The sequence below is a fragment of the Cetorhinus maximus genome, chromosome 1 (assembly GCF_964194155.1).
Source record: "Cetorhinus maximus chromosome 1, sCetMax3.hap1.1, whole genome shotgun sequence".
Lineage (NCBI taxonomy): Eukaryota > Metazoa > Chordata > Chondrichthyes > Lamniformes > Cetorhinidae > Cetorhinus > Cetorhinus maximus.
In genome coordinates, this window is record NC_135879.1 from 89476869 (window position 1) to 89502357 (window position 25489).

At 42.1% G+C, this 25489-nt stretch overlaps 1 protein-coding gene across 1 annotated transcript in view; it reads left to right on the forward strand.

Moving 5' to 3' along the window:
- The window catches only part of fras1 (Fraser extracellular matrix complex subunit 1), a 562738-nt gene that overhangs the window by 255406 nt on the left and 281843 nt on the right, over positions 1-25489 (forward strand). Inside the window, exons 15-16 of the mRNA XM_078543632.1 lie at positions 5951-6094; positions 13629-13769. Of these exons, the coding sequence (XP_078399758.1) occupies positions 5951-6094; positions 13629-13769 (285 nt within the window). The remainder of the gene's footprint in view (positions 1-5950; positions 6095-13628; positions 13770-25489) is intronic.

The following is a 25489-nucleotide window of genomic DNA, read 5'->3' on the forward strand; positions in this document are numbered from 1 at the left end:
GTTGAATTGAAACATGCCTTGGGCATAATGTGGAATAGCACAATTTTGAATGAAGTATACACTCATTCCAATTTCTATAATGATCCTGTATTTTGACGGAATTACATCTTGGTGTTGAGCACAAGTCAAATCATTATCAAATACGGAATTCTTTACATTCACCATATTAATATCAATTAATATTTACATTTGACTCAAAAACCTTTTATTTTCAGACTGTAAACTGACACAGCATTTTTGCTTCATTTAAATAATGTCATTAGTTCCTAGAATCACATGATCACAATTAAAATGGAAATATATTGCACGTCCTTGACCAATAATTTCTACATATATTTCTACCTTATATAAAAGTAAGAAAGAACATACACCTAAGTATTGCATTTCACATGCTCAAGATGCCTCAAAGAATTTCATGGCCAATAAATTAATTTTGAAGTATAATCACTTTGTTTTGTGGGCAAATTTGTGTAACTAATTAGTGCACAAATTCCTCATAAAGCACTGAAATAAATAACCAGTTTTTCTGTTTGACTAATAGAAAAACTTTGCCCAGGGCATTGGAGGAACTCTACTCTTAATTGAATGGTGTCATGGAACCTTCTACATCCACCTGAACAGGCTTTGGTGTAATATCTGTGGTGAAAGATGGCATCTACGACTATCTCAGTATTAGAGTCGCAGCCAAGATTATATAGGCATGTGTGACAGCCAGTTACTCACAGCAAACTCCATTGACAGCAAATGATATGACTGACCAATTAACCTAACTTTGGTTGAAAAATGAATATTTCCAGAGCAAAAGGAGAGGTCCCTGCTGTTCTTGAATCGTGCAATGGATTTTTTTTATCTCCAACTGACTAAGCAGATGATGCTGTCAGTTAAGATATCACCTTAAGGATAGGACTTCTGACAATGCAGTACTCCCTCAGTAATACACTGAAGTGTCAGCCTTGATCAACTTTGAAGTGGAGCACATATCTGTAAACTTAGTGCCCCTTTCTATTACTCCTTGTTCCTTTATGCTTTATGCTTTAGGAGCACATATTAGGGGCAGCCTGGGAACCGAAACTCTATAACTATTCCTCTGAAGAAATATCATGGATTTCTGCTCCAGTGATAGCACAAATTGCTTGACTGAATCAGGCATGCTGAAACAGCTGTTCTCTTTACGATAGACACTGGAAGTAGCTGAGAGTCAGATTATGCTGCAGCTTTAGATGCCTGTCTGTGGAACCATGGTGAATGTAAAGAATTCACTTGTCTGTGGTGTATGATAAAAATGTAGTTGTTCTGCACTTGTAAAACAAATTGCACAGATGTTGGTTCAGAGGTTATGTGGTGACAAACAATACAATGTGCCTTACATCGAAAAGTGTGCTGACCAAATAATAAATGAGCAACAAAGTTGTACATGAGTTTTCTCTCCAAGCCATAAATCATATGCAACAAAAACAGAAGATGCTGGAAAAACTCAGCAGGTCGAGCAGCATCTGGAGAGAGAAACAGGGTTAACTTTTCACGTTCGTATGACCCTTCTTCAGAGCTGGAGAGAAGTGGAAATGTGATGAAATTTGTACTGTTTAAGGTGGTGGAGCAGGTGAAGCCGGATAGAAGGCCAGCAATAGGTGTGTCCCCAGCTATTGCTGGCCTTCTACCTCTCAATTCAATTCAGAGCTCAATAGATTTCTAGCTTGTAAAGATATCAAAGGATATGGAGATATTCTGGGAAATTGGGATAGAGGTAGAAGACCCACCATGATCTAGTTGAACGGCAGAGCAGGCTCGAAAGGCCAATTAACCTACTCCTGCTCCTATTTCCTATGTTCCTATATTCTCAAGGGCAACTAGGGTGAGCAACATATGCTGACCTTGCCAACAGTGCTCACAACCCACAAAAGATTGGCTCAGGCAGTACTGAGCCGGCACCAGTGATTTCCCTCATAGTCATAAAAATGACCGTTGTTCATATGTAAGCCTGATTGGTAAAGGATGAAGGTCACTTCAAGTGTGGGGAAAGAATAACAGAGCACAAAACAATCTTCACTTCAAGCCCAGCAGAGCACAAAATGGTCCTCATTTCAAGCTCAACAGGGGTCACTAGCTATGACCAGGAGTGGAAATGTGGATTTATTTGTTTCCCCCACTGTAATCTCGAGGCACTGAAGCCAATTATAACAGCCTGTTGCTATTTTCTGTTAAAATCAATTAGCTCAACACAGAGCAAAGTGTGATTCTTGGATCTTCCTGGTTTGTACAGCTTAGTATCACAATGGGCAAGGCAATTAAACAATTGAATGTTCAAGGGAACCAGAAAGGAGACAGTATTGATAGCCATGTTTATGGCAACGATACAGGACAAAGTTAACATGATAACAGTAAAGTGTAGTGATGCTGCATTTAGGTAAACCCTCAATAAATAGTTGCCCAGTACAAATAATGTGGATTTAAAAAGGCATTTTTATATATAGGTTAGGAATATATTCCCTGCAGTTTACTTACTTTAGCGACAAAGTTAAGGGTAAATTTTCACTTTTACTACTGCTGATACAGAGCTTCATGTACCTACAGTACATTTGAGGAATTGGGTTTCATTTGGTGTTTCAAGATGAAAGTTTACTCCTTTAAGTTAATATAAAATGGTGTTTCCTGCTCTAAATCTAAGCGCCCTTGTTCTTAAAAAGTGAACTTAGAAAATATACCATTATGTTCCTTCAACCGAGTGTTTATAGCTATTAATATTTGCCCAGAGAGCCAACTTTATTATTTTGATCTTCACATTTAGTAAATTACTATCCAGAACTCCAGTGCAGTCAAAGGGTGGACTGGATTTCATCCTGTTTAACAGCTATTCCGGTTAGCAGGTGGCAGATGAGTTGTCCCCCTGCGCTCCTCCTCCTTGTCATGTGCAGGGAGCTACCTTGTGAATTCCATACAAAGTGCCACCAATTGGCGCAATCAAACCTACACCAGCTAATGTAGATTCTATAAGAGCTTCATAAAAGCCCAAGAAAGATTTGCTGGCAAAAATAATTAAACCCAGAAGGATTTCTTCCAGCCATTATGTACTATTTTCATTGCCAAAATGCTGTTGAAAACGCTGTTGAGATGGAATTTGGCAGTTAATTTTGGACCACCCTCCAGTGCTGATATTCTTAAATTTGAGACTGCTTCCTTTGCCTGGGCCTGGCAGGCACCTATACTTGTGCATGCCTGCCTATTCCACGCTGCTTGGAAATCTTGTCATCAGCCAACCTTTGGATGGAAGACCCTTCTGATTGTCTCCTTCAAGCTAATGTTTAGGGACTGGAACTGATAGATTTGTAAATGATTGTTGCCTTATTTGGGCATCCAGGCTGCTTACATGGCCTTAACTGACTCTATCCCCTTCCACCGCTCCCCCCACCTCCTGCCCCCCCAAATGAAACTTCCTCCTGAAGACAGGTATGTATCATTTGTGACAAATATCAAGTTCATGGTGCATGTTAATATTTTAGATGTAAAGTGTAGTTCTGGGAAGATTAAAGTTTAACTCACAAAATAGGATAAATGTGACTAAAACAGCTTGGAGTCTATTACACTTAAAAGGTTGGGGCCACGTTGAGAGGGGATTAACAGGTAGAAGGGTAAGATCCTAAAACAGCAGGTGGGCTTACTTAGCTGGAGGAATGGAGACATGATGTCTACACTGCTTGCAAAGAAGTGCAGTCCAGAGAGATGTTTTCTTTTGGGAATTAGAGTTAAATTAATTTAAAAGCATTTGATGAATCCCTGAAAGGCTATGTCATCATGGAGATGGGTTGAGCTTAAGAAGGTTGTCTGGTTTCAATTTATCTGTGTATTTGCTGAATGAGTGAGTGTAATGCAGCAGGGAAAGAGGCCATACCGAAAAGGTGCTGCTGTTAGCAGGCTTCAGGCAGTTAGGGCTCATAGAAGCCCTGAGAGCTGTTCAGTGCAGTTAGGGCTCAGGAGACCTGAGTGGGTGGCGAAAGGTCACTGCTTGCATGCTGGAGAAAGTTAGAGCTCAGAAGAAGCCCTGGAGCTATTTATAGCTCGATGTAGCTGGGAAACTGGAGCTTGGAGAAAGCCAGGAGTAATGCCAGCTTAGTGAAGCTAGCAGTCTGTGAAGGAATTGGAATTATGCCAATAATTAGAGGTGGGAGTGTAGCTTTTTGAATCCTGTGAAATGCAGTCTCTGCAGAAGGGATTAAACCATCAGGCGGGTGAGCAGTCATTGAGGTAGTCCAAGTTGGAGCAGCTTTTGAGGAAATTCAGAGGCTGGTACTTCGAAAGTGAGGAGGTGAAAAACCTTGTGAGGGGGACAGAGTTTTAAAAAGATTTTGTGACTCATAGTGTTGTAAGGGTGTGAGAGTCCCTTGTGGAGTCTCGCTTAGGTTCTGAGCCGTACTCTGGAGTAAGGAATGAGAGCCAATGTCAAGTGTTTTGTTGAAACAACAATTTTACTGAATATTGAATAATGATAATTATAATAATAGTAATATAACAATTATAGTTGAAAATATTTAAAAAAAAGTAAAATGAAAGAAAGAAAGATAACTTTACTGAAAGGAGAAAGCACTTTATATATATCAGAAGAAAAGAAGAAAGATATTTTTTTAAAAAGCACAAACAATAACCCTGATAACTCCCCAAAATAGAAAATCCCAAATTAGCCTGTTCCACGACAGGACCCTAAATTGGTAAAGCTCCCCCTTGGTACCTACATTACCAAATTTCTGAATAATCTTACACGGCCAGTCAGCTTGATGTCTCTTCCTCTGTAGCCTTCAGTGATTGACAAACCAACTCCGGCTGCAGCCCCGAATCCTGGAAGCAGTGTCCCTTTAAGTGAAATGTCTGGCTCCATTCCAGCCTTTTGAGGCTTTATTCAGACTTTCCAGAACAGGAGCCTTGAAAACATGAGTCCTTGTAAATTCCTATCGCAGGCACTGCGTAGACTTTGCCAAATTCAGGTTGTTTACGCATCTTTTGATGGTGTCTCCCATCTACCATCAATCAGGTTGTACGTTCATCAATCAAACGCCATCTTCTGATTCCACACCATAGTTGACTATCCCACATGTAAGACTACTCATTGTTCTGACTTGTAGTTCAAGGGTCATCGAATGCAGTAAGAAAAAATGACTCGTGATAAATAAAAAACAACTTTTATTTTAGTGGTCTAGCTTGAAAAGGGAAAACAACGATGTAGACCAAATACTAGCTGTGAATGGCCAGTATGAAAAACAAGTTTTTGGGAAAACACGTCAACAGTTAATAATATCACTACTGATTACTATTGATTAATTAATCAAAGCACAGTCACACCTCGGTTTAAATCAGTGTCTACAAAGTAAGATTCAATAAAGGTTCACTTAAAAGTAAAAAGTGAAGCAGAAATAAATTACAAAAATTAGTGATTGTCGGCTGTAGGCCTACAGCGGTCTGGGTGGCTGACTGAGAAATCTGAGAGATCTGTCTTGGCTACATCTACTATTTAATGTGCAGTGTTGTGTGTTTGATCACAGTTTGCCTGTTAACTCGTATGTACCTTGTGTTAATTCTGAATTGTAGAGTATAAGATAGATTGTGTAAATTGTTTTACTTTTCTGACTTTGTATAGTAAAGTTTATTTTGTTTGTTTAGAACTGTGGAAACATGTGGCTTTATTCCCTTAGTGGGTAACTGGGTCTTAAAACTTTGTCTACATTAAACAAAAAAGTTACTGGTCCCTAATTGGATCGTAACACATTTGACTGGTGTAATATACGGTCAGCATATGCCTAATGAGGTAGTGAATGGCTTCGGATAAAATTTCCAAGAGCCACAGCGTGAGTAATGATGTTTGACCGAATTTTGTATCAAATTTTAAGGTAAATTGGAGAGGGACATGATTCACAACTTATATTTAAAAAAAGGTCTAAGCATCATTTCAAAATGTTTTTTTCAGCTTGCCATGAATCCTGCTTGATATGTCGCGGCCCTTCAGAGACTGATTGTGTTAACTGTAAGGATCAGTCATATCTGCTCAAAGAAGGTGCCTGTGTTGTCAACTGTGGGCCTGGATATTTCATAAAAGATGGGCATTGCCATGGTAAGCCAATATCTTTTAAAGACCTACAGTCTTCTTTTTGTTTTTGCTTGTAACCATCTCCTGAGTTTGAAAACATTCGTTGTCAGTTAATCATAGTTTCATATGTGTACTCTGTATCATATATAAATATAAACAAAATATTGTCATGATCGCCAGCTGAGGTTACCCCTGGACAAGCCTGATCCCAGAGTGGAACCCAACTTGATAGATCCTAACTTTTATTTGTTTGTTTAGATACGTGGAGAGGGGCTACTGAACAGAGTCACTGGAGTCAACTAATGAACTTCTAACAAAAGCATAAAACATTTATTAAAAAAGAAATGATGAACGATATTACAATACTCTTTCACCCACAACTATACCTTAACAGATATATACAGATTTGTAAGCATAACACAAGTTACAAAAGCTACCTTATACTCTAATGTTCACAGTAAGTACACAGTCCATATAAACCAATAAGCAACCTGTCATCAGACACACCACATGCTGAAACCAAGTGACAGATGCCACCTCAACCAGATGCTATGGATCTCTCCTCAACTTCCCCAGACGCTTGTCACACCGTGAGCCAACCAGTCTCACTGAACTCCGACTTTCACACAAGGGTTTCCAATCTAAGCTCTCTAAGGACTCGCTTTGGAATCTTTTCCCAAACTGATGCTTTCTCTCAGACGCCTTCTACAATGGTTCACATCCAGGGTTTTGAACTCTCCTTTGGATATTCTTGCTTCTTGCAAGCTGCCCTCGCTTTAAATCTGTTTTCTGAGCTTTTGTCTTGTTAACTCTGAAACTTAGAGTTTTTCTCTTTGCCCCTCATTCTTAACTTAATTAACAGGACCTTTTCCAAGTCCCTGTCCTCCCTTGGACTAGAAGGTTTGCTTGGGACTTTCTCCTGTTCCACTCCCCTGGATTTTGGGGTCTTTTCTTTAGCTCGGGCCTTGTTATCTGTCCCTTTTGCAATTTTAGCTTGGGACTGGCTATCTGTCCCTTCTAGGTGGCTTCTGTTTTGCAGCTCTTTTCAAAACACCTGAACTCCAACTGCTTCCAAATCAAAACTGTTGTTTCTAGCTTTTGTGTGTGTGTGTCTGTGGGAGGGACTGGCCCCGCTGGACTCCTGTTGCTAGGCAACAGCATTGTTTTCTTTTCTACTCTTGTTCACTTAACTTCTTAACTCGTAAAACTCTGATTAGAAATGCAGGTACCTTTTAAAGTGAAACTAAAAGTCAACCCTGTTCGAAATGCACATTGCCTCTAAGCGGGAGGCCCGACAGAATTAAGTGCCTGGCTGGCACCTAATTGGCCAGCATCAGGCCTACCCCGGGATTCAGGGTCCTGGGAGAGGAAATCCTGTCTGCCAAGAGCTGCCGGCCAATCAGAGGTCGGCTGCTCACCAATGCAGGCAGCACCCCCAGGAGTGCTGGTAACACACCCAGCAGAAGCCCAGGATCACTGATGGACCCCAGGCCAAAGGTGAGTGAGGGTGGAATGGGGATTGTGGGGTAGGGGGTTGTAGGGCTGCCTGGTGGCCTCCTGGAGGCACAAGAAAGCTGTGCTACTCGCGCTTCATCTCTGAGTTGCCATTCAATTCTGGTGGGCTCAAGGATAATTTGTGTCAATTGGTTCAAAAATGAGCCTAATTGACAATGCTGCTACGAGCAGGTGAGTTTTCTGCTCCAACTTAAATCACGAGAGGTTTTCCCAGAGCTGGGAGACTGACGTATGGTTTCTCCTACAATTATGGGGGCCCAGGTGCGATGAGCTGCATTAAATCCAGGTCGATGCTAGTCATAGCAGTGTAGTAAATAAAGTGCTATCTACAGCCTGGTAGAGGTACTTTTTCTTGGTGCCTTATTTAATTCTAATGGTGCTGGCTGCCATTGTTTTCTGTCTATGGGCAATCTTGAGCATTTAGCTGCCTGTGCAGACTAGCAATACATTTCCCTGTGTGGATCATTCCCAAATCTTGGGTGGGTCCATCATGCAGCATGAACCTCATGATAGTAGCTTTCAAACAGTTGCATATGTGCTTGTCTTTTGCTTCTAGGTATGCAGAAAGGGGCAATTTCCATACCAACACCAAACAGATCTATTGCAGAACAGATCTGCAATGCAAACTTGACATTTCACAGCAGAAAGGAGGCCATTTAGTCCATCAGATATGTACCAGCATACTGAAAAACTCCCTGCCTCTTCCACTTTTGCTTTTAATTTTCTTTTTCAAATATTTATCCTCTTCACTTTTAATAGTTATTAGGGTTGCAAAAGAGACAAGGATGGCAGTTGTTCTTGGCTGCTCCTAAAATCAGTTGTAGTGTGGGGCAGAGTATAAATCAGGGAATTAAGTTGCATGTAATAGGGGTAATTAAGTAATCAAGGGGGGTGTTAATCTTCAGATAGACTGAGCAAACCAAATTAATGGTTTAAGTGTCGAGGACGAGTTTGGAATGTGTACAGGATAGTTTTCTGTGGAGAGCGAAACAATTTTGCTTGGTCAAAATCCTGGAACTCCCTCCCTAACAGTACTGTGGGTGTATCTACACCACAGGGACTGCAGCAGTTCACCACCACCTTCTCAAGGGCAATTAGGGATGGGCAATAAATGCTGGCCTAGCCACCGATGCCCGTATCCCATAAATGAATAAAAACAAGAGTTAACGTGTCAGGCTGATGATCATGAAAGGTCACAGACCTGAAACATTAACTTTGTTTATCTTTCTGCAGGTGCTGCCTGACCTGCTGACTATTTCCAGCTTTTTCTACTTTTATTCCAGTTTTCCAGCATCTGCATTATTTGCTTTTTAATTAATAACCTTGTAGTAAAGGGTCCTTTCGGGAAAAGTGAACATAACATGATAGAATTTTATATTGAGTTTGAAAGTCCGAAACTAGGATCTTAAATCTAAATAAAGCAAACCACATAGGTATGAGCGGCATATTGACTTAGATTGAGAAACTTCATTACAAGTAGTTGACTGTAGACAAGCAATAGCTAGCATTTAAAGAATTTCTGCATAATTTGCAACATCCCATCGGGTGGGGGTGGGGTGCGATTAGCTCAGTTGGCTAGATGGCTGGTGTGCGGATCAGCTTAACGCCAACAGCATGAGATTCAATCCCAGTTCTGGCTGAGGTAGACTTGGGGACTTGGGGACTTGGGGGCTGCCTCCTCACCCTAGCTTTAGTAAAAACTCATGGCAATTTATCGTGGTTAGACAAATAGTGCCAAGGACATTTCTTCTGACAGAGAGCTCAAGAAGAAGAATACATCCCTCAAAGGTACAAAACCACACAAAAAAAGTGGTACAACTGTGGCTAACAAAAGAAGTTAGAGATAATATGAGATCAAAGGAAGAAGCTTATGGAAGTAAATTGAAGCCATGGGAGGGCAGCTCAGTCGCGTGGAATGTATGTCTTGTAATATATGTGAAGTTGTGGACGCTACTGATGTTCTAGACACCACATGTGCAGGAAGCTGCAGAACCTTGAGCTCTGGGCTTTGGAGCTCAAGCAGTGGCTGGAGTCACTGTGGTGCATCCGCGAGACTGGGAGCTACATGGATAGAACGTTCAGAGAGGTGGTCACACCGCAGCTTAGGAGCCTGGAGGCAGAAGGGGAATGGGTGACCACCAGGCAGCCCAAGAAAATTGGGCAGGTAGTTCAGGAGTCCCTTGGGGTCCTGCTCACCATTCGGTTTTCTATTTTGGAGACCAGTGAAGGCGTTGGTTCCTCTGAGGAATGCAGTCAGAGCCAAGCTTGTGGCACCACAGGCAGCTCTGCTGTACAGGAGAGGAGAAAGAAGAGGGGAAGAGCAGTAGTAATAAGGGATTCATTAGTTAGGAGAACAGACTGGTGTTTCTGTGGCCGTAGACGTGACTCCAGAATGGTGTTTTTCCTCCCTGGTGCCAGGGTCAAGGATGTTACAGAACAGCTGCAGGACGTTCTTCTGGGGGAAGGTGATCAGTCAGAGGTCGTGGTCCATGTTGGTAACAATGACTTAGGTAGGAAAGGGGATGAGATCCTGAAAGCAGACTTTAGGGAGCTAGGAAGAAGATTGAAAAGCAGGATTTCTATAGCAGTAATCTCAGGATTACTCCCAGTCCCACATGTAAGCGAGTATAGAAATAGGAGAATTGAGCGAATAAACATGTGGCTGGAAAGTTAGTGTAGGAGAGAAGGCTTCAGGTTTCTTAGGCTTTGGGACTAGTCTTTGGGGAAGGTGGGACCTGTACAAGTTGGATGGTTTACACCTAAACACAGGTGGGATGAATCTCCTCACAGGGAGATTTGCTAGTGCTGCTGGGAGAGATTTAAACTAGATTGGCAGGGGGATGGAACTTGAGGGCAAATTCAGAGCAGGGAACGGGAGATGGAGAATTAGTGAGTCATTCTGAAAGACAGAAGCAGCACAGGTTAAGAAGTGTACAGCACAGAAATTTGGCAATGTTAAAAGGTATAAATGTAAATGCAAGGAGCATAGTAAATTAAGCTGAAGAGCTGAGGGCACAGATAGATGCATGATAAATATCATCATTATAATGGAAACTTGGTTTAAGGAGAGGCAAAAATGACAGCTCAACATTCCTCGATATAGAGTTTTTAGGCAGAATAGGGAGGGGGATTCTACGGGCACAGTGTAGACATGTCCCAACAAAGAAAAAAAGTGGTACTGCCAAATCTAGAGCCCCTTGGTTATTCAGAAGCATACAGGCCAAGATAAAGCAGAAAAATAAAGCTTATGACAGCCACAAAAACAATACCTCAGAAAGCCTAAAGGAGTATAGAAAGTACAGGGGTGAAGTAAGAACGGAAATTGGGAAAGCAAAGAGAAGATATGAAAAAATATTGGAAGGTAAAATCAAAGAAAATCCTAGGTGTTTTACCAGTACATTAAGAGCAAGAAAATAACTAAGAAAAAGGTTGGGCCTATTAGAGATGTACATGGTAACTTATGGGTTGATGCATAAGATGTGGGCAGGATTCTCAATGAGTATTTTGTCTCTGTCCTCACTAAGGAGAAGGATGATGCTGACATTCTAGTTAAAGAAGAGGAGTGTGAAACATTAAATACAATAAGCATAGTGAGAGAGGAAGTACTGGAGGGACTGGCATCCTTGAAGGTAGATAAATCTCCAGGGCCAGAGGGATTGGCATCCCAGGCTGTTGAAGGAAGCCAGGGAGGAAATAGTGGATGCTCTGAGGATCATTTTCCAATCCTCATTAGATACAGGCGAGGTCCCAGAGGATTGGAGGTCTGTGAGCATTTTACCATTATTTAAAACAGATGTGAGGGATTAGCCAGAAAATTATAAACCAGCAAGTTTGACTTCAGTGCTGGGCAAATTATTGGAAACAATTCTGAGAGACAGGGATAAACTATCACTTTGAAAGGCACGGATTGATCAGGGATAGTCAGCATGGTTTTGTTAGGGGAAGATCATTTCGTACTAACTGTATAGAATTTTTTAAGGAAGTAACAAGAAGGATTGATGCGGGTAGCGCAGTGGATGTTGTCTACATGGATTTCAGTAAGGCATATGACAAGGTTCCACATGCCAAACTGGCCAGGAAAGTGAGATCTCATGGGATACAGGGGAAGGTGGCAGGTTGGATCCAAAATTGGCTCAGAGACAGGAAACAGAAGGTAATGGTCGATGGATGTTTTTGTGAATGGAAAATGGTTTCCAGTGATGTTCCACAGGGCTCAGTGTTGGGGACCTTGCTGTTTGTTGTATATATTAATGATTTAGACTTGCACGTAGGAGGCATGATTGGGAAATTTGCAGATGATTCAAAAATTGGCCATGTATTTGATAGTGAAGAGGATAGCTGTCGACTCCAGAATGACATCAATGGTTTGGTTGAGTAGGTGGAGAAGTGGCAAATGGAATTCAGTCCGGAAAGGTGTGAGGTAATGCATTTGGGGAGGGAAAACAAAGCAAAGGAGTACTTAATAAATGGGAAGTTATTGACAGAGGTTGAGGAAGTGAGAGACCTTGGAGTGCATGTCCACAGGTCCTTGAAGGTGGCAGGACAGGTGGATAAGGTGGTCAAGAAAACCTGTGGAATGCTTTCCTTTATTGGGTGAGGTATTGAACACAAATAAGATGGAATTGTATAAAATGCTGGTTAGGCCACAGTTGGAATTTTGTGTGCCGTTCTCGTCAGCACATTACAGGAAGGACATAATTGCTCTGGAGAGAGTACAGAGGAGATTTACAAGAATGTTGCTAGGGCTTGAAAATTGCAGCCATGAGGAGAGATTGGATAGGCTAAGGTTGTTTTCCTTAGAACAGAGGTAGCTAAGGGGTCACCTAATTGAGGTGTACAAAATTATGAGGGGCCTAGATAGGGTAAATAGGAAAGACCTGTTTCCTCTCACTGAGGGGTCAGTTACCAGGGGGCATAGATTAAAGGTGATTTGTAAAGGATAAGAGGGGACATGAGGAAAAACTTTTTCACCCAAAGGGTAGTGGGCATTAGGAATTCACTGCCTAAGTTGGTGGTTGAGGCTCGAACACTCAACTCATTTAAAAGGTACCTAGATCTGCATCTGAAGTGCTATAACCTGCAAGGCTATGGACCAGGTGCTGGAAAGTGGGATTAAAATGAGCAGCTAGTTTCTTTTTTCTCTTTTTGACTGACACAGACATGATGGGCTGAATGGCCTCTTTCTGCACCATAACTTTTCTATGGTTTTAGAATGTTGCCATAAAGAGTAATTGGCCTGAGCTTTGGGAGTATTTTAGAATTCAACAAAGGAGGACCAGGAAACTGATAAGGAAAGGGAAAATAAAATATGAGAGTAGCCTAACAAGAGACATAGAAAAAGACTCCTTTGGTATGTAAAAAGGAAGAGATTAGTGAAAGTAAACATGTGCTACTAGAGGCAAAGACAGGTGAAATTATAATGGGGAATAAGGAAATGGCAGGGACTTTAAATAAAAATACTTTCTATTTGTTCACAGTAGAAGACATAAAAAGCATTCCACAAATAATGGGAAAGCAGGGATCTAGCAAGAGTGAGGTATCTAAAGAAATCAGTATAAGTAAAGAAATAACACTCGAGAAATTAATGGCAAAAAATGGTGACAAATTCCCTGAACCTAATGACTTGCATCCTAGGTTTTTAAAATAAAAGTAACAACTAAAATAACATTGTGGTTTATCTTCTCAAGTAACATTTTAGGCCTTGTGCACTTGGAGGCTGAACTCCTGCTGAGGTTAAACTCAATACTCAACTGGCTCTTCATAGACTAGTAGTCTCTTGCTGCTCATGTAATGTTTTTTAGTAACTGTTCATTTATGTTGAATTTCAGAGTACCTAATAACTTTGCAAAATGGGAACAGTCCTAAAATCTAACTGAAGTATCTATAAGTAGAGGAATTGCTTGAGGCACTAAAAACATACATTAACTTAAGCCTATTAACTACATACATGAATGGTTCGGTTAATTGGCTTGAGTCGTTTTACTTAGAGAACAATTTAATCTGTTAAATTTTGCTTGATTTCTCTTTTTCCCTTCTTCTGCAGCATGTGACTCATCTTGTCTGACTTGCTACCATGACAACCCAAATTGCCTGACCTGTCCTGAAGGAAGTGTTTTACACAATGGAAAGTGTGTCTCACATTGCCCCCAGGGCTATTACAAAGATGTGGCTAATAGGTGTGCAGGTAAGAGTTGATGCTGGACTATTGAGTGATTGGACCCATATTTTAACAATAAAATATATAATTTATTTGATATATTTGTGCAGTTTTCATAAAGAGTACTCTGCAAGAGCAGCTTATCATTCTGCTTGATTAAGCTCATTCATATTTATCTTGCATGCAATAATGATGGGATTCAATATACTTTGTAGTGTCGTGACAGAAAATAGTGCAGGAAGGAATTTGATATCACTGTTAATTTGAGCACTGGAAAATGTTCAGAGGAGAAACTGTCCACTGGCTTTCTTAACATCTGATAGATGTTGATAAATGATAATTTCTTCTGGTAACCTTTACATGATATAATCAGAATTAATTGGGCTGGTGAATGGTTTCCTCTAACATTGGAGAAGTATGTACAGAAGTGTGAGAGACAAAGAACAGGGGTTGTTCTTGTATAATGTAATCCACTATTTTCAGCGTGGGAGGCTGCCTTGAGATGATATCATCCCTCTATCCATTGAGGTATTTATGTTTCCTCTTCTCCTTGCTTGGTCTCCAGTGCAATAGAAAGCATCGCTGTCTGACAACTGACAAGCCATCTGCTACCAATCCTTTAGCAATAAAACTCTCTAACTGCTTGTTAATAGGCTATTTGGATGAGAAAGGAAAGGGGAACTTTCCTGTGAGCAAGGGGTGGCATCTACTTAGAATCTCTCCTTCGTGGTTGTCATGTCAAGCTCATGGAGTTTATATCTGGAAAAAGTTCATTGTGTGGGGATGTTCACGACATGATGAATTTCTAAAGCAATTTCAATAGATTTAAGATTAAGAGCCAGCCTTTGGAGTTTGAAAGTCCATCTTGAGTGACAAATGAGCGGTACCTTTACTTCTCTGTAAATACTGACCTGTTAATAAAGTCACATTCTCTGAAATTGCACATTTTAAAATCCCTATGATTTTACTAACAGTTCTTCAGTTATGGAGAAAATGATTTTATTAGAAAGGTTAATGCTCCACCTATGTGAGGAAATACAGGCTCAAATTCATGCTTTACCATTGTATCATGGTGTGTTATTTGCCTGATGCACTGTCACCTAGAAATCAAATTTAGGAATTGAAGTGATTACAATTGATCTTTATTTTAATGTTTAACTGTATTTGGACAGGTTGCATGAGTTACATGCTTCAAACTAATTGAGACCATTTACTCAGGTCGCTAGTTTGATCCAAAAACAGAAAATGCTGGAAAAACTCAGCAGGTCTTGACAGCACCTGTGGAGGGAGAAACAGAGTTGACATTTCGAGTCTTCAGAGCTAAGAGAAGTAGAAACGCGTGAAGTAGAAGTAGAAATGTAAAAAAGTAGAAATGCTTTTATCGCTAGTTTGATCACCTGTTTTCATACTCTTGCCTGGAGTTACTGCTCAATTGTGCTAGTTTATCGGCGCAGTTTGCCTGATGTCGGTGTAACCAACACAAAGGATAACAACATTTTAAGAACAAATAGTGTTCAGCGCAACTCTACTTTCCAGCTCTAGTTTCTTTTGCCCTAGTTTAAAAAACATTATACTAGAAGTAGGTCCCACCCTCAAAACTGTTCAAGCCATTGTCGTCTCCATTTTTTTTCCACGTATGTATGCATGTTCATTTGAATCCGCGGTACCTTTAAATATTCTGGTGCGGTTGTGTGCATGCAGTGTATTAAAAGGGACAACTTGTGGGTGGCTGCGCGCATGCGTACAGCTCACAGTGAACATTGGCCCATGCCCTCCCTGGGCAAATTAATTACCATTGGGAGTTTGTGCCAACTGTGCTCGATTGCAGACTTCAAGGAAGTTACAGGAATTAAGCTGGATCTTCTTGGGCATACTAGTGCTCATTGGCACTTTTTGAAATGTTTCGAATGAATTTTTTCTTTTAATTTACTAAAGAATTGGCCACTGTACCCCAATGTAACTAGAAAATAGTTTTTTATATGTTTTAGGAGTAATTTTCAGTAATTTAAAATTGTGTTTTTTACAAGTGGTGTGTTGAAATGTTTATTTTTTTTTGATAAACCACTTTCAGCTGTATTAATCAATCTTTACCAAACTACCACTATTAAATATATCAGGGAATCATTTTCAAAGTAAATTTTTCTTCTAAAAAAGATTACGTTTTAAAATGCTGTCCAATTGCATTGGTTCAGGGCAGATTTTGTGTTCAGCAATACAGAAATTGTTTGAGCAGAAATAGGGGGAAAGCACGCTTTTCAAAAAGTCACAATTTTGGAAGCAATTTGTGCTGGAATCACCGATTGTGCATGAAGTGGAAACTTTCTTTGGAAACAGTCTATCTTTAAAATTTCAGGGCTAAAAATTTGTTTCCTCCTCTTTTTAGATGGTGGGGCGTCATGATTTGTGAGCTATCCATGGCCGGTCTAATTGAGACAGACAGCATGTAAGCTTCATGCTTTCTCCTCATTTGCCTGATTGTAGCGTACAGCCTTACATGGCCAGTGGTTAACATCTGCTCCAGCTAGCCTGTATCTCCTAAAGCCCCTCTTAAAGCAGAGCTGCATCCAGTAGAAGGAAACTACTGCTGACTGCCAGTACTATGATTGGCTGCAAGGAAAAGCTAAACAAATGGAGTATCAGAGAAGAGAGAGAGTTCTGAGGTTCATAGATATGGTGCTGGAGGCAGTAGTGATGGAGGTCATGTTTCCACAGTGTGGGCAAGGAGTACCCTCCAAGGGGAATTGGAGCAGATGACAAGGGAGGTCAACTCCTTTAGTCTGGCCCTGAGGGCGTGCCAGCAGTGTTGCAAGAAGTTCCAGTGTCTTCCATGCAGGTAGTTAAGGTCAGTGAACGCATCTTCAAATGACACCTCCTACCCACCCTGCCACCAACCTCTCACGTTGGTCAATGCACCATATACCCCATCACTCAAGCATCAGCAGTCCCTTACAGTCAGGTCTCAAGTCTATTGTTCAGATGTTCCGCCGCACCTTCACACGCATTCTAATGCTGTCAACCTCACCCATTTCTTGCAATCTCCATATACTTCCAGCTTTTTCGCAATGGAAGGTGCATTCTCCAAACACACTGCAACACGATCACTGGCATTCTTCCCTATTTCATGCAGGACAAGGTTGTGTGCCACTGCAGGGAGCAAATCAGAATTGTTGGGAGCCAAGCATGCCTGCATCTCCTGAGCCCTCTGGAGATGTTGCTCCACAAAATGGGGCTATCATCGGCAGAACCTATTGCATCCAGCTTTGCCGAGAACATTCAGGATGACGATATGTCACTGCCTAATGCCTCTCCCCAACTCTCACCTCATCCCGAATTTGCCATCCCATTTGATATGGAAATGTGGTGATACAGTGGGCCTTTTGCTTTCTACCCAGGCCCCCCCTTTCCCTCACACCAGCCCTACCCATCTGATTTTCTGCTTTCAAGCACCCAAGAGCTGCCATTGCCTAGCCACAGCAGCCCAGGACGAAGGGCGAGAGTAACACCACAGCACTGATGAAGATGCATTGTCACTTGATCTGACCCTTGCAGCCACCAGTTCAGATACTGGCACTGCACAAACTTTAGAGACTAGTGTAGAATCAGAATCTGCACAGGGTGAGTCACCAGGCCTGAGTAGGCTGCAACGAGGCCAGGGGTAAAGGGCAGATTGTGTGCTGCCAGCCCATCAGAGAACAAGGTTACGCATGAGTTCTGGGACTTATGTGAGGACTTCAGTGAGGCAGCATAAATGAGAACACTGATGAGGATGCACATTGAGACACTTGATGCATTGGCTGGCCTGGCAGATAGCCTCTCGTCACAGGCTAGGAACTTGGAGCAGTTTGGCTCCAACATGACACTAGGCATCATGCAGAGCTTGGAGGCCATCCTTTCCAGCATAGATGTGGTGGTTAAATCCATGACAGCACCTGTGGACCCAACAGTAATGAGGCATCTTATGGCTGATGTCTCAACTTCTATTGTGCCACAGGCAGAAGCCACTCTACATCCCAGTGCAGCAGTGGAAACTTGGATGCAGGTTATGAGATTCATGCTTGCTGCCATCGAGGTTCAGGCTGCTGCCATCATGGTTGTGGATTTTAGTGCTCAAAGAGGCATTTAGACTTTTGCAGCAGTCCAGCAATCTGTCCTCCAGCTGATCATTACAATTGGAGAAGTGCTACCCATGGAAGTGGCAGTGACCTTGTGGAGCATTAACCTCCTGTCGTCTCAGGATGACACCATTTGTGCTCCCACCACTGCCATTCCATTAATGCCCTTACTGATGCCTCTCAGGCTGCCATCCCAGGCTTCAGCCATCTATTCCAAGATATTGCAGCCCAAAGCTGTGCCCTCGAGGCCCAGAGCAACTCATTAACGTCCTGCAAGGCCATTTGCAGTCTCTCAACTGAAAGTCAGCAGCCTTCCACCAGCCATGCTGTAGCCACTAGGATAGCACAGCTCTGAAGAACACTCATACAGACTCGAAACATTACCTCTGTTTCTCTCTCCACAGATGCTGCCAGACCTGCCAAATTTTCCAGCATCTTCTGTTTTAATTTCAGATTTCCAGCATCTCTTGAGAGTATTGTAGAGGCTCCTCTGAGCGGTGCAGGCAGGGGAACTGTTGCTTAAGAATGCCGATGGACTGCTCCACGACGTTTCTGGTGACAGCATGGGGGAGGTGGTGGCATAGTGGTATTGGCACTGGACTAGTATTCCAGAGACCCTGGGTAATACTCTGGGGACCCGGGTTTGAATCCCACCACGGCAGATGGTGAATTCAATAAAAGAATCTGGAATCAAAAGTCTGATGATGACCATGAAATTAGGGATGAGCAATAAATGCTGGCCCAGCCTAATTGCCCTTGAGAAAGTGGTGATGAGCCACCTTCTTGAACAGCTGGTCCATGTGGTACATCCACAGTGCTGTTAGGGAGGGAGTTCCAGGACTTTGCCCATGCCCAAGTGATAGTGAAGGAACAGTGACATATTTCCAAGTCAGGATAGTGTGTGGCTTAGTGTGGTGGTGCTCCCTTGCATCTGTTGCCTTTGACCTTCTCGATGGTAGAGATCATGGGTTTGGAAGGTGCTGTTTGGAAGGAGCATTGGTGATTTGCTGCAGTGCATTTGGTAGATTATATAAACTGCTGCCACTGTGCGTTGGTATTGGAGGGAGCGTCAGTTGAAGGTGGTGGATGGGGTGCCAATCGAGTGGGCTGCTTTGTCCTGGGTGGTGTTGAGCTTCATGAGTGTTGTTGGAGCTACACTCGTCCAGGCAAGTGGAGAATATTGCATCACACTCCTGACATGTGCCTTGTAGATGGTGGACAGGCTTTGGGGAGTCAGGAGGTGACTTACTCTCCAATGAATTTCCAGCCTCAGACCTGCCCTTGTAGCCACAGGACTTGACTGGTCCAGTTCTGTTTCTGGTCGAAGGTAACCCCTTGGTAATGATGGTAATGCCACTGAATGCCAAGGGGAGATGGTTAGATTCTCTCTTGTTGGAGATGTGTAGTGGGGTATCCCTTGTCTCTGAGCAGCCACCTTCTGGTTCTTCTGTCAGGCCTGAAGACAGTGGGAATGCCAGACTGCCTCAAGATGAAGGGATTGTGGTTGCTGCTAATTTAGCTTGCATTCACTGACATTATGGTTTGTGCACAGTCATGCATGGACTGCACATAAAATGCTGTTCCTGTGCCTCTCTCCAATGACATGAGGGACCTGCAGTGCCAGGTGCACACAGTCGATGACTTCCTGCACCATTGTGAAATCCCTCTACCCTAGCATAGCCATGTGCTGCCTCATCCTACATCTCCCTGGTTAGGGAGAAAAAGATTAAATAGCCTTTACTCATCTACAGGACCTCTAAAGCAGCAATGGACAGCATGGCAGGAGCTGTTTGCATTGTTGCCTGATTCTGCCTGGAATAATCCAGAGGTGTTGAAACTGAGGACCATTGTTATCGTGACAGCCACTTGCAGCATCATCCTCACTTAGCTCTGCAGCTGAGAGTCCTGTTGAAGAAAGTGGCACAGTTCAGTGATCACCACCTTGTTGAAATTGAGGCATCTCTGCCCTTGCTCCTGGCTGAGGTGGAGGTAGGAGGAGTGCTCCCTCAACACCAATGATGAGTAGGGCCTTCCTTGAAGAGCCTTCTTCCTCCTCCCTCTGTGTAGGGCATCCCCTCTGCTCCATCGTCTGTCCTGTTTCACACTCAGAGGCACTGCATCTGCAGCCCCTATACCTCTTACAGAATTGGTGTGTACAGTTGATGAAATCCTCTGTCCATGTATCAATGCACCAACTCACCACAATACCTTTAAAATCAATCCATAGTCCTCCCATAAACTTCTCTCTGGCAGAAGTAAATTCAAAGCATCCCACCTACAAGTTGAATGGCTGGCCTTAGCACTAATGGGGGTCCTTCCTATAGCTAAATCTACAGCTAAATGTTTGTTCACCTGTGAGTCATTAGCACAGACATTCACTGGGCCTGCATGGCCCAAGTTTCAAAAATGTGTGTCAAGTATCTGATAACTACCAAAGCTTATGGAGCATGCACGGCATACCTGTGCTAGTCTCCTTCCCTGCATGCAATACTGAGCACACTGGATGCGTCTGGAATGGTGACCTGCTTCATTTTCTGACCTGAGGGCTTCCAAGCCCAATTTTGTAGGCCTGGTTCCTTATTACTTCATTCTGACATTGCAGTAGTTGGAGCATTGCCAAGCAGCCTCTGAAAATTTAACCTGATCTAGACTGCGTTCTGAATCTGTGCATCTGTCTCTAAGATGTTTTACAAAAAAAAGCCTTAAAATATGTCTTTTGTAAAATATTGAGTTAAGAGCTGGCTTAACAGAAACTGGGATCTTAAAATATCGGGGTACTCGTGTTAGCAACACAAAAATGAAACATAGAACATTAGAAATAAGAACAGGGGTAGACCATATGAACCTTCGAGCCACCTCTGGCATTCAGCACAACAATGGCTGATCTTCTGCCTCAACTCCAGTTTCTCACCCACTTCCCAGATCCTTTAAGTACCTGGCAGACATATGAAGAATTATTTTTCCACAAGTATGATATGTATGTAATGGATCCCCATCAATTAATATTGTGTTGATTTTGCCTTTAAAGAATGTCAGTCAAATATCTGGTTAAGAACAGTTCTGAAAGTTCTCGTGTTAAATGTAAACAGAAGCAATCTACAATCCTATGAAAAACCATGGGTTCGTGGAAGTGACATCCATGGAGTGCAATTGACAATAGATCGTAAACTGTTAAGAAAGACTCCATAAAAAATAATGGCATATGCCTTCCCTGAGAGGAGATATTCCCATCATGTTAGTTCAACCAGCAAGAAAGGCACAACTTGGATGACCTTTGTTTGGATATGTTCCTGACTGGCTGTTGAAGAGGTACATCTGAATTGGCATCTTGCCTGTTCCTGGATTCTAAGTTCAGTACTTAGTTCAAAAGCTCAGTACAAAAGCTTCATTTGGCAATTTGCTTGCAAAGACTTCAAAATAAAAGCAAGCATTTGGACCATGCTCTCTCCTGCTCCGCTGTGGAATGGTAGGAGCTGGAAGTTTAATCACTCAGCCACAGGACAACAACAATTTGCTTTTATATAGCACCTTTAATTTGGTAAATCATCCCAAGGCGCGACACAGGTGCATTAACAAACAAGATTTGGCACTGCGCCACATGAGATATTAGGGCAGGTGAGCCGGTAGAGTTTAAGGAGCATCTTGAAGGAGAAAAGAGGGGTGGAGAGGTTGTGAGAGAGAATTCCAGAGCTTCAGGTTTTGGCAGCTGAAGGCATCGTTGCTAATGGTGGGGTGAGTAAAATTAGGGATACTCAGAGGCCAAAATTGCAGGGGTGCAGGGCTGGTGGAAATTGCACAGTTACAAAGGGGTTAGCAAGACCATGGAGGGATTTCAAAATAAGGATGAGAATTTTAACATAGTGGCATTGTTTAATTTGAAGCCAATGTAGATCAGCAAGCACAGTGGTAATGGGTGTATGGAACTTGGTGTGAGTTAGGACACAGACAGCAGAGGTTTGGGTGATGTTAAACTCATGGAGGATAGAACATGGGAAACAGGCTGGGTATGCATTGGCATAGTCATGCCTAGAGGTAGCAAAGGCATGGGTGTTGGTTTCAGCAGCAGTTGAGCTGAGGTGAGAATGTAGTTGGACAAAGTTATGGTGGTAGAAATAGGCGCTCTTAGTGATGGTGCAGATATGTGGTCGGAACCTCATCTCGGAGTCCAATACAACAGCAATATTGCGAACATTCTGGTTCAGCCTAGGACAGTTGCCAAGGAGGGGGATGGAGCTGGTGGCTAAGGAATGAAGTTTGTGATTTTTTTAGGTGCAACTTTATGTTAGTGCAATGTATATACTGTATATTATGATGATTAAAAATACTGAACATAATCTTAAAGGTTAAGCAGCACTAAAGGGAAATATAGTATTGTTATAAATTACTTTTAGAAATCTCAATTATTTTTTCAAATATTCACGTGGCTCTGTGCAGCCCTATACTATTGTGCAGCCCTATACTCTGTACTATTACAATATCTGTATTTTGTTCAGCAAAAATGGAACGGATACATCAAGGAGGATCGTTTTTAATCATATCCAGTGTGTAACAGTCACATCAATGGAATATCAGAAATGGTGATGGTAACAGTGATTATGTTACTGTACTAGGAATCTAGATGCCTGGATTTTGTAATTACGATAGGGGTCCTCCCAAAAGACCTGAAAGTAGAGGGGTGTCCCCACTTTGGCAGCCTGTGGGACCAGGGATGCGTCCTGTCAGGGTCAGCCAATTAATTGACTGCAGCCAGGGTGGCCGTCCCTATTAAAGATGGCTGCCTACCCACTAGAGCTGCCAGCCCCCATCTTCCCTCGCCATTTTATGGGCCTCCTCCACCTCTCAGCCCATTCCCAGAAGGCTGGTTAAATTCAGCCCGTGAGTTCCAATCACTGCAGCTGAGGAATTAAACTTCATTTAATTAATAAATCTGGAATAAAAAGCGATCATCAATAATGGTGATCATGAAACTACAGGATTGATATAAACACCAATCTGGTTCACTAATGTCCTTTTAGAGGAGGCAATCTGCTTACATGGTCTGGTGTATATGTGACTCCAGTTCCACAGCAATGTAGTTGGCTCTTAATTGCCATCTAAAATGACCTAGCAAACCACTCAGTTGTATAAGTATGGGGAATGAATGCTGACCTTGCCAGTGATGTACACACTCCACGAATAAAAAATACTCAAGCGTAGCTTTTTGATCCTGCGTGTTCCCATGTGTTAGAAAATGTTCACCAAAGGTCTTCAAATTAAAAGCAATTGCTTGGCCAGTATTCCAACATGCTACACTGTGGAGTGGTAGAATTTGGGCCTTAATTTTTCTGACTGTAAATTCTCAAAAAGTAACTGATCCCATTTTCTCACTGGGGAGCAGTGTTCAAAGAAAGTACAGCTCTGAAACTCTGTGATCTACTTTGTAATCCTATCTCCAAACTGTGTTTCCTTCAATCATGGAATCCTGCATTGAATGTAGTAAATTTATTCTACATGGAGAGCTGACAAAAGGAGTAAGGTAGATCTCCCACAGTCAGGAAGAATGTTGATCAGTGAGTTATCCTTGATCAGTTGTAGTCATCCTCAAAAATTATAAATGTCAAATGTTATAGATGGAGATTGTAAGAAATCTGAACCAAATTCCAAGCTTTCAGGGTGGTTCAGAGGAGAAAACTAAAGAAGGGAAAGTACATTTTAAGAACAATGTAAAGAAAAATGAAGTTGAAGTTTATAAAAGTCATGATATTGTCTCTTTTCCTGTGGTTTAGAAATTCGTCTTGAGAGTAGGGATAAAGGGGGCATTTTCAAGTTGGCAGGCTATGACTAGTGGAGTGCCACAAAGATCAATGCTGGGGCCTCAGCTATTCACAATCTAATGAAGAGACAAAGTAATGTATCTACGTTTGTTGATGATACAAAGTTAGGTGGGAGGAGGATACAAAAAGGCTGCAAAGAGATATAGACAGGTTAATTGAATGGGCAATAAGGGAGCAGATGGAGTGTAATATGGGGAAATGTGAGGTTGTCCGCTTTAAGCATAAGAATAGAAAAGGAGAACATTTGAAGATGTGAAACCTGTAAATGTTGATGTTCAGAGAGGCTTGGCTGTACTCATACAAGAAACACAAAAAATTAGCATGCAAAGACAGCAGGCAACTAGGAAGATAAATGGCCTTTGTTGGGGTACAAAAATAAGTATTGCCTACAATCTAGAAGGACAAGGGCAGCAGATAGATGGGAACACCACCACCACCTGGAGGTTTTCCTCCGAGCCACTCACCATCCTACACTGTTGCTGGGTCAAAACCCTGGAATTCCCTCCCTAACAGCACTGTGGGTGTACTCACACCACATGAACTGCAGGGGTTCAAGAAAGCAGCTCACCACCATCTTCTCGAGGGCAATTGGGGATGGGCAATAAATGCTGGCCTAGCCAGCAAAGCCCACATCCTGTAAATTGATATATTTTTTAAAAATTGTACAGGGCTTTGGTACGACCACACCTGGAATACTGTGTGCAATTTTGGTCTCCATTTTTAAGGAAGGATATATTTGTATTGGATGTGATATAGTGAAGGTTCACTAGATTGTTCCCTGGGATGAGAGGGTTCTTTATAAATGCATTCCTTGGTGTTAAAAAAGTTGGATTATATTTGGGAATGCTTTGCAGGACCAGGTGGCAAACAAAAAGGAATACCTAGGGAAGATTCTGATTTGATATTAGATTGCAGGGTATTGTGAGGCTAAGGGGGAGATGTATTGCTTTCATAACCTTATGTTACTCTTGCAGAGAGCTGACATAGGCACAATGGGCCAAATGGCTTCCTTCTGTGCCCTAACCCTTCTATGATTCAATGAAGGGAATGAGTCTATGGAGTACTTAGTCACAATTTTGATTCTAGCCAGGAAATGCACTTCAGCTCGAGGACATGCATACATGAAAGGCTCATTGACCCTTTCTCTCTTGAAAGAGGAACAAGGCATAATTAGGTGCGATCACCATCCTTTTCTATATCTTTATCCATAACATGCCAGGTGACATTGTAAGGGACACCCTTGGATTATCTGCTTGGGGATTTTTGAAAATATTGCAATACTTTTTTTTAGTAGATAATATGTTATTGATGGACCACACCTGGAGATCTAAGGACAGATGTTCTGATTTTGCACACCTGGCACACAGCTTCACCCATCCATCCAGGTCACTATTCGTGATTAATCAGTACAGCTTGTGGTAGTTCAGTGGTTATCTTACTGGACTGAGTTCAAACTCCAACATGGCAGTTTAAAAATTTGAATTTGGTTCCAAAAGTCTGGAAATACAAAGCTGGTATTAAAACAGTGACCATGAAGCTATTGGACTGTCGTTTAAAAAAAAACAACTGGTTCTCTAAAGTGTGACCTGTATGTAACTCTAGTCCCACACCAATATGGCTGATGCTGAACTGCACTTTGTTGACTGGAAAGGTCACTCCATTCTATTTAGTTCACCACTAAACATGCTGCACGGACTGCAGTGGTTCAAGTAGGTCCCCCACAACCATTTTCTTAGGACAATTAAGGATGGCCAATAAATTTTGGCTGTCCCTGCGATGTCCACATCCATACACTGAGAAAGCAAATGGAATATAGAGGCTT